Source organism: Dermacentor variabilis, chromosome 2 (assembly GCF_050947875.1).
Source record: "Dermacentor variabilis isolate Ectoservices chromosome 2, ASM5094787v1, whole genome shotgun sequence".
Taxonomy (NCBI): domain Eukaryota; kingdom Metazoa; phylum Arthropoda; class Arachnida; order Ixodida; family Ixodidae; genus Dermacentor; species Dermacentor variabilis.
This window is the reverse complement of record NC_134569.1, coordinates 90,901,022-90,914,837: the sequence shown is the minus strand read 5'-3', so window position 1 is coordinate 90,914,837 and position 13,816 is coordinate 90,901,022. Positions and strand designations below refer to the sequence as shown.

The following is a 13,816-nucleotide window of genomic DNA, read 5'->3' as shown; positions in this document are numbered from 1 at the left end:
TCAGCCGCAGACCCAGCGTAATCACGAGATCTGCGATCTTCCGAAGCGCGCACGCGCCGGTTCCTGAGGTGGCTATTTTGTTTCTACTTTGACGATCGCTAGATCTGATTTGACGCCTCCTATAGCTCATCACGCGGCAAGTGTGTCCTAGAGCATCACCAAAAGCGCTAATATTGATGAACTTGACAATGGCAAAGTTGGTTGCTGTACACTCGGACGAGTGATGAAACATGAGTCGCTCGGCATCCCTATAACGGCCGGTGTCAGCAACGCTGGAATGCCAAAGCACCGCAACGCGTCCTCCTTCTGGCGCGAAGATGCACGTTCGCCTCCGCATTAATAAGCAACGATTTGAGTGATTGACGTTCTTTCTCGCTTACATGGTGCCTCAGGCAGCGATAAAAATCAGATTGTGGTGAACGTATTGCCGCGCGAAAAATGCGATGGGCAAGATCGGAGCCGCCTATTCACTCTGGAAGATGGCTTGACCCGAAACCACGGTGGAAGATATCTGCCACCGTGCCCGAAATTAACTAGCTCCCATTCAAGGCATTAAAAAAAACATATATTTATTTCATAGGATCAATCCATACCGGTTAACTTCATACTTCTTTTTTTCACTCTATCTTTATTATTATTATTTTATGTATAATTTCTTTTACCAGGGCATTTTATTACGGAGTAGGTTAGGCAAAGGTCGAATACGTTTCAGGTAATGCCGGGCCGCCGGTATGGCAGAAGTTGTCGGAAATTGAAGTGCATGACTCAACGCAGCTGGTGTTCATGACGCTGTGGAGCACGTGTTATCAGGCGTGCGTGCTGAGCGTATGTACTGGCATGCGCATCTAAACTAGCGCAGCATGTGTTGGAGTGACGCGCGCAGTCAGCTTGTGCGAGTCTGTGCAGACGTGAAAACAAGGATGGAGCCTCAGCCAAACTTTCCGCCGGTGTTCGAAGGTATGTCGAAAACAATCCATTTGGTCCAGGCGCTGGCACCGCAAGTCCACCGCTGCTTTATGCCTATAGTTTTACGAAGCGTTCTTTTTCTCTCTCTATCTCTCTCTATTCGGCTTACCTCCAGTTCCAGGTTGGTTCTATAGCTGTAACGAAAGCAACAGGACAGTGAGAACATTTCGAGTATATATAAGCTATATTTAGAGCACGCTGCGCCGACCACGAAAAAAAATAAATCGAGTAAGGCGACAGTTTGAATGAAGTGACTTCTTCGCAACGAATTTCAAAGCGAGGTACGAGGGGAGCCTGAAAAGTTCGTAGCCCGCCCGTGAAATATTTTTCGCGTGGTCTTGTTTCGAAATGCAGTATGTTATTCAATTATTTGAATGGTTTCATGAGCAACCTGGATTTATTTTGATTTTGTTATTTCAAGTACACCGGTTTAAAGCAAGGTCGAGAAGCTGAAATATGAAAATAGAGAAAGTCGCAAAGCGAGCAGTCATTCAATACCTTTTGAAGAAAGGACTGACACCACCAGAAATTCACAAGGACATGCTGCAGACATTAGGGGACAATGCTCCTTCTTATGCTATGGTGAAAAAGTGTGTTGCCGATTTCAAGCGAGGCCAGACATCAATTGAAGATGCTCCGCGCAGTGGTCGTCCCTCGAAAGCATGCACAGAAGAAGTGTCCAAAAAGTGCAAGCCATTTTAATGGCTGATCGACGTAACACACAGCGGCACATTGCAGAATGTGTGGGCATATCAGTGGAAGGGGTTGGCCATATCCAACACATCTCCTGAACATGCACAAAGTTTCGGCCCAATGGGTGCCCAGACTTTTGACATTTGAGAACAGACGTCTGAGAGAACTTCACTCTGCAAAAAATCTGCAACCGTTTGAAGCTGATATTATTGTTTTTTTTTTCTGTAGAGATTTGTTACAATGGATGAAACTTGGGTGCATTGCTTTCGTCCTGAGTCAAAAGGAGCCTTGAAACTGGGGAAAGATCCCAACTCAAAAATGCAAAAGTGTATCCATCCGCTGGCAAGGTTATCGCATCAGTGTTCTGGGATTGCAAAGCTGTCATTCTCCTGGAATTTCTCCCGAAAGGTCAAACCATCAACGGGGTATACCATGCAGCTCAGATTCGTCGTCTAAGGTCGGCGATTAAGGAAAAACGGCGGGGGATGCTCCGGAAAGGGGAGTTGTTTCACCAGGACAATGCGCCAGTTCACACATCGGCTGTTGCGGTGGCTGCAATTCCCTATTGTGGTTTCCAACTACTTCACCACCCGCCCTACTCTCCTGATTTGGGTCCCTCGGACTACCACCTATTCCCACAGATGAAAAAAAGTACCTTGGTTGAAATCGTTTTTCTTCCGATGCTCTCACGGACGCCGTATAAAAGACTTTTTGGAGGAGCAGGACTAAACGTTCCACCAAAGTGGAATAATGAAACTCCAAGAGCGATGGCATACATGTGTGGCCCTCAAGGGGGACTATGTAGAGAACTGACAGCAAAATTTCGACCCGCGGTCACTACGTCCGGGTCAGGCCACTGTTTGGGATCGCGACACTGGAGCGATCGGATGGGAACTCGGCGCTGACGCCCGTGGTTGTACCTGGGTCGCAAGCCCCAAGGGTAGCGTTGGCCTGGCGGCCTGGGGTACAACTGCAAGCCTCCGAAGGTCCCGGCAAAGCATGAGTCGACAGGTAACAACGAAACAACTTGTTTATTTTAACATCGCAAAGAGTTGGCGGTCAGGTTTGACCGAAGTAGAGAGACGGGAGAGCACTTCACTCAACGGAAGAAATCGGAGCCCTCCTCTGGCGTCCGGGGGCAGCTGTTTTTATACTCTCGCAGTTGAGGGCAAGAAGGAACCCCTCAAAAGACGAGCACGTGAATGTACAATGGGCTAATGGTGACGCACACTGTCGTAGCGACGCCGTAGCACCATGTCGTGGCGCTGCGCACGATCTCGTAGCACCTGGTCGTGGCGCTGCGCAGCACACTGTCGTGGCGCTGCCGGTCGGACACAATGACTGTAACGAGAAGATGGTCCCTGCTTTGGCATCGCCTGTTTCGGGCACAATGACTGGAACGAGATCCCTGCTTTGGCATCGCCTGTTTCGGGCCCAATAACTGGAAGGAGATCCCTGCTTTGGCCTCGCCTGTTTCGGGCACAATGACTGGAACGAAATCCCTAGGCGGTCGCATCGCCGCAGACGCGCCTGGAAACACCTGGCGATGAGTGTTGCGGTGACGACGATCGGGCCAAAATGTCCGCCGCCCCGCCGCCGTCGCGCCGGCAAAACCACGTGTCGCAGGCGAAACGCAACAGACCGCCCCGCCGGGGAAAGGAGATCCCGATGGACAGGGGACTGCATCCGCTGTCCGGAGGGATGTCGCTCGATGATGCTCATAACCGAAGTCGGGCGTCCCTTGACGTTTCTTGAGCGCAGCGCACAGAGAAGGCCTCGTTCTCTCGTTCAGGTTCGCACGGGACACTGCAAAGTGACTTCGGGAGAGTTCACATTTTTGTTCTCGTTCCCGGCAAGCGTTAGAACTACGCTGAAAACTCAACCGCTCAGTCAGCAAGCACGGCACAACCCTCACTAAGCCCTGCCAGGCTCTTTCCCCTTTTTATACCACTGCCTAGTTCCTTACAGTAGTCTAGCATCACTCAGAACGCGTCCACAAATTGAAAAATTGCACTAGAAAGCATATCATCACTTTGAAACACTAAACAAAAGCAATATGTTAAAAAAAATCCTGCCTCAGGAAGAAAAACATCAGTAACAAACAATTTTGAGGCTGATTCCTACGTTAGGGGCTTCGACTTAAGCCATCGGCGTTACCGTTGAGACTCCCCTTTTTGTAACGCACCTCAAAGGAATATTGTTGTAAAGCGAGGCTCCAGCGCAGGAGGCGGCCATTTTTGGGAGAGATGGTCTGCAGCCATTGGAGAGGGCAGTGATCTGTCTCAATGATAAACCTCGAGCCGGCTAGATAGCATGACAATTTCTGAACGGCCCACACGAGACATGCACACTCTTTCTCGGTGGCGCTATACGCCTGCTCACGACTGGTCAGCTTACGACTAGCATACAGGACGGGGTGTTCTACTTCTCCATTTTCCCGTTGGCACAGTACAACGCCCATGCCTCGCTCACTAGCATCGCACTGAACAATGAACCCTTTTGTATAGTCTGGCGATCGTAGCACAGGCTGGCTTGTTAGGGCACTCTTTAGGGCGCTAAAAGCTCTTTCCTTTGTCTCGTCCCAGACGACTGTATGAGGCTCTGTCTTTCTTAGAGCATCCGTCAGGGGAGCCGCGATATCAGAGTACCTAGGGATGTACCTCTGATAGTAGCCGGCGACACCTAAGAACGACCGAATATCGGTCTTTGTGCGCGGTTGCGGAAAGTCTCGCACAGCGGCCACTTTTATTTCAGAGGGGCGGCGACGACCCTGACCAATCACGTGACCGAGGTAGACAACCTCGGCCTGTGCTAACTGGCACTTAGGAGCCTTTACTGTCAAGCCTGCTTCGCGCAGGCGGGTTAGCACTGCCCGCAAGTGTGTCATATGCTCAGACCAGGATGCGGAGAATATCGCTACGTCGTCTAGATACGGTAAAGCGAATTCTTGCTGTCCCCGCAACACTTTATCCATGAGACTTGAAAAACAGTATGGCGCGTTCTTCAAACCAAAACTCAACACTTTAGGACGGAATGTTCCCATTGGTGAAATGAACGCCGCATACCTACTAGCCTCTTCTGTAAGTGGAACCTGCCAATAACCCCTGACAAGATCTAGGGTGGAAATAAACTGAGCGCTACTAACTTTCTCAAGGCGCTCCTCGATGTTAGGGATCGGATAAATTTGATCCTTAGTGATGGAATTAAGCCTGCGGTAGTCGACGCAAGGACGAGGTTCCTTGCCCGGTACCTCAACTAAAATCAAAGGGGAGGTATAATCACTCTCACCTGCCTCAATAACACCGAGCTGTAGCATTTTCTTTGCCTCAGCCTCCATAATATCGCTCTGGCGGGGTGACACCCGATACGCCTTGGATCGTACTGGCTCTGTGGAGGTAAGTTCTATATCATGAGTAAGTACAGAAGTCCTACCAGGCCTCTCAGAGAACAGACCTTGAAACTCTTGTAATAGCTGGTGTAGTTCGGTTTTCTGCTCAGGCGACAGCGGTGCTTTACTGATAAGGTCACTAATGACTTGACCGGTGTCTTCCCTGTTCGTCACTGAGCCTAGTCCCGGAAGCTCGACCGGAAGCTCTTCAGGAACGTTTACCATCATGCACACCACTGCTTCCCTTTGTCTATAAGGTTTGAGCAGATTACAGTGGTAAACTTGCTGTGCTTTCCGCTTTTCTGGCAGACTTACCACGTAGTTAACGTCCGACAGTTTCTGAACAATTCGCGCTGGGCCCTCCCCCTGCACGTCTAGTTTGTTGTTTAGCGATGTGCGCAATATCATGACCTCATCGCCAACCTCAAAACGACGGGCCCTGGCTGTCCGATCATAATAAACCTTGGCCCTCTGCTGGGCCTTTGTCATTGCTTCACCTGACAACTCCTGTGCCCTTCTTAAGCGTTCGAGGAGCTTAAGCACGTACTCCACCACGACTGGGTCGTCGCCCCTACCTTCCCATGATTCTCGAAGCATGCGAAGCGGAGATCGAAGCGAGCGACCGTACACCAGTTCAGCTGGCGAAAACCCCGTAGCCGCATGCGGCGCGGTCCTTAAAGCAAACATCACCCCAGGCAGACACAGCTCCCAGTCAGTTTGATGTTCAAAACACAAGGCTCTCAACACGCGCTTCATGACGGAGTGGAGCTTCTCAACGGAATTCGACTGTGGGTGGTACACTGAGCTGTGTAGCAGCTTTACCCCACACCTTTCGAGAAAAGTTGTCGTCAAAGCGCTAGTAAACACTGTGCCCTGATCTGATTGAATTTCTGCAGGAAAACCAACTCGCGCAAATATGGACAGTAGTGCATTAACTATCTCAACTGAGCTGAGTTCTTTAAGCGGCACTGCTTCAGGGAACTTTGTCGCTGGGCAGATCACAGTCAAAATGTGTCTGTACCCCGTGGCTGTTACCGGCAGAGGCCCCACTGTATCAATAACGAGCCGTCTAAAAGGCTCCGTAATGATAGGTACCAATTTCAACGGCGCCCTCGATTTGTCCCCTGGTTTGCCCACCCGCTGACAAGTGTCACATGTCCTCACGAAATGGTCTGCGTCCCGAAAACACCCTGGCCAATAGTACTCTTGCAAGAGACGGTCCTTAGTTTTCTTAACTCCTAGGTGTCCGGACCACGAACCCCCATGTGACAAGCGCAACAGATCCTGACGATAGCATTGAGGCACGACCAGCTGATCGAACTCCACTCCTCGGCGGTCTAGATACTTCCGGTACAGGACTCCACCTCTTTCCACAAAACGCGCAGTTTTCCTGGCGATACCTTCTTTGACATTGCAGCGCACGTTTTCCAGGCTGCCATCCTTTTTTTGCTCGGCTATCAAAGCCGACCGGCTGACTTTTAGCAACCTATCAAGTCCGTCTGACGTAGGCGCGATGAGCAAATCAGTAGATAGCTCTTCTAACTTTCCCGCGTCGGGATTTTCCTCTCCAGTATCTGGCGCCTTCAACGCTACAGACTCAATTTTATTCTGTTCGGGCGTGCTCTGAATATCAGCTTGCTGCGCCTCTGACCCTTTTTCGTTGTTTGATAACGTCGGCCCCGCAACTACCGCCTTTGCAGCGAGCTCCCGAACCTTCGATCTGGTTAAGGCCTGAACACTAGCTTCACCAAACAAAAGCCCCTTCTCGCGCAGGAGGTGATCGGACCTGTTTGAAAATAGGTACGGGTACTGGGGTGGCAGCATAGATGACACTGCCGCCTCTGTCTCAAGCGCTCCGAAAGGTCCTTCAATAAGCACCTTTGCTACTGGCAGACACACGCTATGAGCTTCCACGGCTTGCTTGATCCATGCGCACTCGCCCGTGAACATATGGGGTTCTACGTAAGACGGGTGAACTACATCCATCGTAGCTGCGGAATCGCGAAGCACTCGGCACTCTTTCCCGTTTACGAGGAGGTCTCGCATGTAAGGCTCAAGAAGCTTCATGTTCTCGTCAGTGCTGCCTATTGAAAAAAACACAACTTTTGGTGTTGTTTCCGGACACTGCGCCGAAAAGTGACCCGGCTTCTGGCACGTATAACACAAGCGCGCTCGCCTCATCTCGAACCGCTTTCTGCGTTTGGCTGCCGCCGTCTCTTTACGTTTGGTCGGATTGCTTTCACTCGCATCCTCACTACGCGTGTCCCCCTTAAATCTCATGGGCGTGAACCTTGGCCTCTCAGACTTGGAGCCAAATTCACCCTTTTGACCGTCCTTAGCTCCGCGAGCTCGACGCGTCACAAACTCCTCGGCTAGCTCAGCGGCTCTAGCCACCGTACTCACGTCTGGCCTATCCAAGACCCAGTATCGCACGTTCTCCGGTAACCGACTATAAAACTGTTCTAGCCCGAAACACTGCAGAACTTTATCGTGGTCACCAAACGCTTTCTCTTCTTTGAGCCACTCCTGCATGTTCGACATAAGCCTATACGCAAACTCTGTATATGACTCACTTCTGCCTTTCTCATTTTCCCGAAACTTCCGACGGAACGCCTCCGCAGACAGCCGGTACTTTTTTAGCAGACTCGATTTTACTTTGTCGAAATCCTCTGCTTCCTCTCTATCCAAGCGAGCGACTACGTCGGCCGCCTCGCCGGGTAACAAAGTGAGCAAGCGCTGTGGCCACGTTTCCCGAGAGAACCCCTGCTTCTCGCACGTTCGCTCAAAGTTAACCAGGAACAAACCAATGTCCTCTCCAAGCTTAAACGGCCGCATCAGGTCAGTCATTTTGAACAATACGCGTTCTCCTGCACCGTGTGCCTGACTTCCATTACGAGCGCGTTCCATCTCTACCTCGAGACGCTTCATTTCCAAAGCGTGTTCGCGCTCTTCTTTTTCTTTCTGCTCTTTAAGTTCGCGCTCCTGTCTTTTTGACCTCTCCTCAATAGTCTCAAGGCATTCCGACAGCTCGTCATCCTCAGCCTCTAACTCAAGAATAGCCGTTATCAGTTCCGGTTTTCTTAGTTTGTCTGAGACATCCAGACCCAACTCTCTTGCAAGCTCCAACAATTTCGGTTTGCGCAACGACTTCAAATCCATGGCTGCTCTGAATGCTGCTTTCTCTACTGCTTACTATTGTCTTGCCGCAAACTAACCCGGCAGCAACGACAACCACAATTACCAGCTCTGTTTCTGACACTAACAAAAAGCCTGGCAAAGCTCAGTAGAAGAAAGTCCCGCACTCACCAAACCTCGCAGGCAGGAATTCCGCGCAGTCGTTCCGCTGCAGGCAACCAGTCGTCACACAGGGCTCGTTGCACTGCTCCCGGATCGTCGTTGAGCTGCTCAGCATACTGTCAACTGCATCGCTTTGCTGCTGGCCTCCGTTGTCGCTGTCTCACCGCTGGCAGACAGATGTTTGAAGTCGTAGGCGATCTCACCGCTGGCAACCAGATGTTTGGGATCGCGACACTGGAGCGATCGGATGGGAACTCGGCGCTGACGCCCGTGGTTGTACCTGGGTCGCAAGCCCCAAGGGTAGCGTTGGCCTGGCGGCCTGGGGTACAACTGCAAGCCTCCGAAGGTCCCGGCAAAGCATGAGTCGACAGGTAACAACGAAACAACTTGTTTATTTTAACATCGCAAAGAGTTGGCGGTCAGGTTTGACCGAAGTAGAGAGACGGGAGAGCACTTCACTCAACGGAAGAAATCGGAGCCCTCCTCTGGCGTCCGGGGGCAGCTGTTTTTATACTCTCGCAGTTGAGGGCAAGAAGGAACCCCTCAAAAGACGAGCACGTGAATGTACAATGGGCTAATGGTGACGCACACTGTCGTAGCGACGCCGTAGCACCATGTCGTGGCGCTGCGCACGATCTCGTAGCACCTGGTCGTGGCGCTGCGCAGCACACTGTCGTGGCGCTGCCGGTCGGACACAATGACTGTAACGAGAAGATGGTCCCTGCTTTGGCATCGCCTGTTTCGGGCACAATGACTGGAACGAGATCCCTGCTTTGGCATCGCCTGTTTCGGGCCCAATAACTGGAAGGAGATCCCTGCTTTGGCCTCGCCTGTTTCGGGCACAATGACTGGAACGAAATCCCTAGGCGGTCGCATCGCCGCAGACGCGCCTGGAAACACCTGGCGATGAGTGTTGCGGTGACGACGATCGGGCCAAAATGTCCGCCGCCCCGCCGCCGTCGCGCCGGCAAAACCACGTGTCGCAGGCGAAACGCAACACCACGAACTTTTCAGGCACCCCTCGTACCAGCCGCACGCACACACGCACACTCGCAGAAGCATGCACGAAAAGGAGAGACGGGAATGGAGTAGTCTAGGCTTTTGATCAAGCCACTTGTAAGGGTAAAGTTGTGTTCACGCGGCTCAACGGATGGTAAATAGGAACTCGAAATAAGTCTATAGCCTGCTAGATTTATTTATTTCAAAACTTCATCCGCATTACTTTCGGGCGAAATTGCGTACATTGGCCGAGAGAATAAAAGGCCAAAGTTCACCTTCGTGAAAAAAAGAAAATACAGCATGGGGTTTTACATGCCAATACCACGATCTGATTAAGATGCACGCCGTAGAGGGGGACCCTGAATTAATTTTGACCAACCGGGGTTCTTTAACGTGCACCTAAATCTAAGCACACGAGTGTTCTTGCATTTCGCCCCCTTCGAAATGCGGCCGCCGTGGCCGGGATTTGATCCTGCGACCTCGTGCTTCGCAGCGCAACACCTTCTTGAATATTACGTCCAAAGGCGGAGCCGACGACGTCTGTCTGACATCAGTGAATTTCAAGGCGTATCCGGGACTCCTTTTGCGCAGGTAAGTCCAAGAAATGTATCAGGTTGAGCCTTTGTTCACACATTAGAACGTACTTCTTTGATTAGCAAACAATTTTCTATCTGCCTTTCATCAACTGCCAAAATTTACGACGTCACGGTTGTGATGATTTCAATGTCGCGTCGCCACTTTATGTTTAGCGTTTCTTTCTGGCTTTACCAAGCTTCTGCTAGCTTAACCACAATTACAGGAATTCCATTCATAGCAATATGGCTGAGCTCAATATTTCTGTTTAGTGTCCCCTAAGGCAATATATACATCGCATACGCTGAACAGAGAAAGCCGACGTGGGCCCTATTGGAGAGGGCAGCTTAGTTTTGTGAACCACCTTCACAAGTATGCCTCGACTCTGCCACCTCCTCCCCTATTTGGTGCGTTTGTTCGATGAATTTCAAGACACGTCATACGTTTTGTGCGTATGTTTGGCGTTCAATGCCGGAAGTCTATCGGCAACGGACTTGTATTCGACTATCTTGACATTTACTTTATGGATTTACGGAAGGGAATGATGCAGAAATATGCTTAACGTATACACAGCTACTCTCGTAAGCGGAGAGGCGGTGAGCAACAGATGGCCATGCCACATGCATGCCCGCGAAGTCGACGGCGAAAACTAATAACTCTTTCGCCTGACGACGACAACAACGAACGCACAGATCGGCGCGCAGTTTGTTTTCTTGCGTAATAGGCGGCCGTGACACCTCTCTCCGCGAGGTATATACGCCGGCTACGTATAGGTATAATATGCGCGCGGTGCCAAGGCGGTCTTCTTTCCGGAAATCGCCACGGAGGAAGCGCGAAAAGCTCGTGGCGAAGAAAAAAAAAAAACAAAACAAACAAAGCACGGCTTTCTCGCGTAAGAAACGAGACAGCGCCGTGATGATGGACGAGCGCTGTTGTTGACGCTTTGGTCCGCGATCGACGTATCATTGGCGCCACGCGCACAACCGCGATGACTCGCACACGCTCTTCATCGCGTCCCGCTGAGAGTATATGTAGAGGCATGCAGGCGCATCGTCTCGGCCGTGACGGAAAGTCTGTTGACGCCGATAACTTCCGATCTTATCTATTTTATTTTTTTTTATTTAGTACATACTGCGCACCTTTGGGTCCAAGCAGAGGGGCAATAGAATGCATACAAACAAAAGAGAACAAATTAGGAACAAGCAAATACAAATTTATACAATTTTTAGTTACACTGTGTCTGTAAACTGTCGTTCCAGTCTGATATTGTTCTGGGAAAAAAAGAAAATTTAAACGTGTCAGTTCGAGCGTAATAGGGTGTTAGTGAGTCCGGATGATGCTGTCTTGTGTGCCGTGTTATTGCAGGCATTATGTAAGTCTATGGTTTAATTTCAAGCCTGTTGTTGAGAAGGGAAAGGAATTCAAGCCTTAGCAGCTATCGGCGTGATTCAAGAGTGGGCATGGAATTTTCTGTCATAATTTTGGAGGGAGAGTCCAGTCTTGCGAATTTGTTAAATATAGAACTAACTGCATTTCTTTGTATTTTTTCAAGACGCACGATATTTGATTTAATGTAAGGATCCCATGATATGCATGCATACTCTAACTTTGGTCTAATAAATGTAAAACAATACAGTAATTTCCCATTAGGAGGGGCATTTTTCTGTTTGTGTCTTAGCAAACAGAGTTTGCGGAAAGCAGAAGAACAAATATCATTAATCTGCTTGTTCCATGACAATGTGGAAGTCAAAGTAACACCTAAGTATATGTAATTGTTAGTTTCACGCATAGCTGAAGAACCTAGCGTATAAGAAAAAGTTAGTGGGTTTTTTTACGAGTAATACGAAGAAATACGGATTTATCAGCGTTAATAAACATACCCCATTCATTACACCACTTCAATATATTATTTCAATTCTTTTCGAGGACATTCTGATCATTCTGACAAGTTATATCACTGTAAAAAATACAATCATCGGCAACCAGTCTAATTTGCACACCAGGAGTTATGGTTTTAACACTGTCATTTATATACATTAAAAACAGTAAAGGCCCCAAGACACTACCTTGGGGCACCCCTGATGTGACTGGGAGAGGGGCCGAGCTGTGTTCACCACTTGTAACGGACTGAGTGCGTTTGCTCAGCTAAGCGATAATCCAGTTTATCAAAATGTCAGGTATGCCAATAATTCTAAGTTTGAAGATTAATTTGTCGTGCGGAACCTTATCGAAGGCTTTTCTGAAATCTAAAAATATTACATCTATTTGGCCATTATTGTCTAGATATAAAGCAAACGAATGAACCACTGATACCAATTGCGTTACAGTCGAATAACCCTTTCTGAAGCCATGATGAAACTCCGTGAGCACATTGTTTTCAGCCAAGAATTTTTTTATATAGTTTGCCACGATGTGCTTCAAGAGCTTGCAGCATTGTGATGTCAGAGAAATGGGACGATCATTTTGTAATCCTAATCGATCTCCTTTTTTTAAATATTGGAACAACTCGGGCCATTCTCCATTCATCGGGCAGTTGTGCCGACAGCACAGAATCAGAAAAAATTCGTACAAGAATGCTGGCAATAAGTTCAGGATAACGTTTTAGAAAGATGTTTAGAATTTCGTCAGGGCCACAAGAAGCTTTGGTTTTCAGGTTTACCAACATGTTGACAATTCCAGCATAAGAAATAGACTCCACACCATTTCAGGGCATCAAGGCCAATCGCAGTGACGCAGGCCACCATGTACCTTGAGGGTATGTTTAGTAATTTACGTGATATACTGTTTGTCGTTCGGTAACATGCGGGTCGCCGGTGCTTTAGGAGCTTGGGGAAGCATTTCGGTTCAGAGACCGAGCTGTCGCTGAGTAAAGCAGCTACATATATGGCAGCGATAAACTGTACGGCTCGAGCTCTCCTATATACAATCGATGCCTGGAGGATGAATCTGGCTATATAGGAGACAGATTATGCTGATTCAGAAGAGACGGAGATCGATAACCAACTCCCGTTGCATGCATGCCCTGACAGCTTGAATTGCCAAGACTGGCCTAGTCGAATCAAATCGAGGGTCTGACAATAAAGCCTTAAGTTCTCGCTTACGATATTAGGAAATTAGTAGGGCGGGAAAGGAGGGCGAACGGGTCATGCTTTTTCGCAAGTGAAATGACAAAAGTCGGCCCACATCTTCACCACCTACGAATAGGCTATATGGCAGAACTGTGGCGTAATTTTGTATTTGCATTTCCGTTCAGCCCAAGCAGTTTCGCTGATTATGCGCCAAACGTCTGTCCGTCGCCGTGTTATCACGCTAGGAGCGAACCAAGCTTCGTACTTACTAGCTGAAAGTCAAAACTATCAATTTTACCCTGTTGGCCGGCAGCAAACCGACCAGAAAATAAAGTGCATCGGTCGAGCTGGTTGTCGAGTACTCAACATTATACTTTGTGGGGATCTCAACCGTACTCTTGGGACAAAGGAACGACGATACAGTAGTGCAAAAAATCACAAGGAAATTTATGGTACTTTTCATACACTAATGCTTGCTAGCCGATTCACAACGCACAGAACATGCCGATTGGCGCGCGACAAATCTATGAAGTCCGACTCACCGCGACCGGACAGCGAGCGAATTTGTTCGCCCCGAGCTGGATACCAACGGCTGGTCGCTCGCATGCACGGTCGCGAGTGCTGGCGCGTTCGAACGATCATGTTCGTCCATTCCGGTGTAGGCCTCGCAAAACGGTCTCACAGAAGCACACGCGAGGAACGTCCGCGCCGCTTGCCGAGCCCGAGCCCGAGGGAAGCGTCTACTCCCTGTCGCGCCCAACTAACCCCGCCGGTAGGTGGCGTTGGGGGTGACTAGTGACAAAGACTTGTGTCACAAGTCACAAGCAAGAGG

General features: G+C 49.4%; 1 protein-coding gene across 1 annotated transcript in view; it reads left to right on the top strand.

The window, feature by feature from the left end:
• Nucleotides 1-886: 886 nt before the first annotated feature.
• The window catches only part of ClC-a (chloride channel protein 2), a 152,464-nt gene continuing 139,534 nt past the window's right edge, over nt 887-13,816 (top strand). The window contains exons 1-2 of the mRNA XM_075681263.1: nt 887-957; nt 9,837-9,934. Of these exons, the coding sequence (XP_075537378.1) occupies nt 921-957; nt 9,837-9,934 (135 nt within the window). The 5' untranslated portion in view covers nt 887-920. The remainder of the gene's footprint in view (nt 958-9,836; nt 9,935-13,816) is intronic.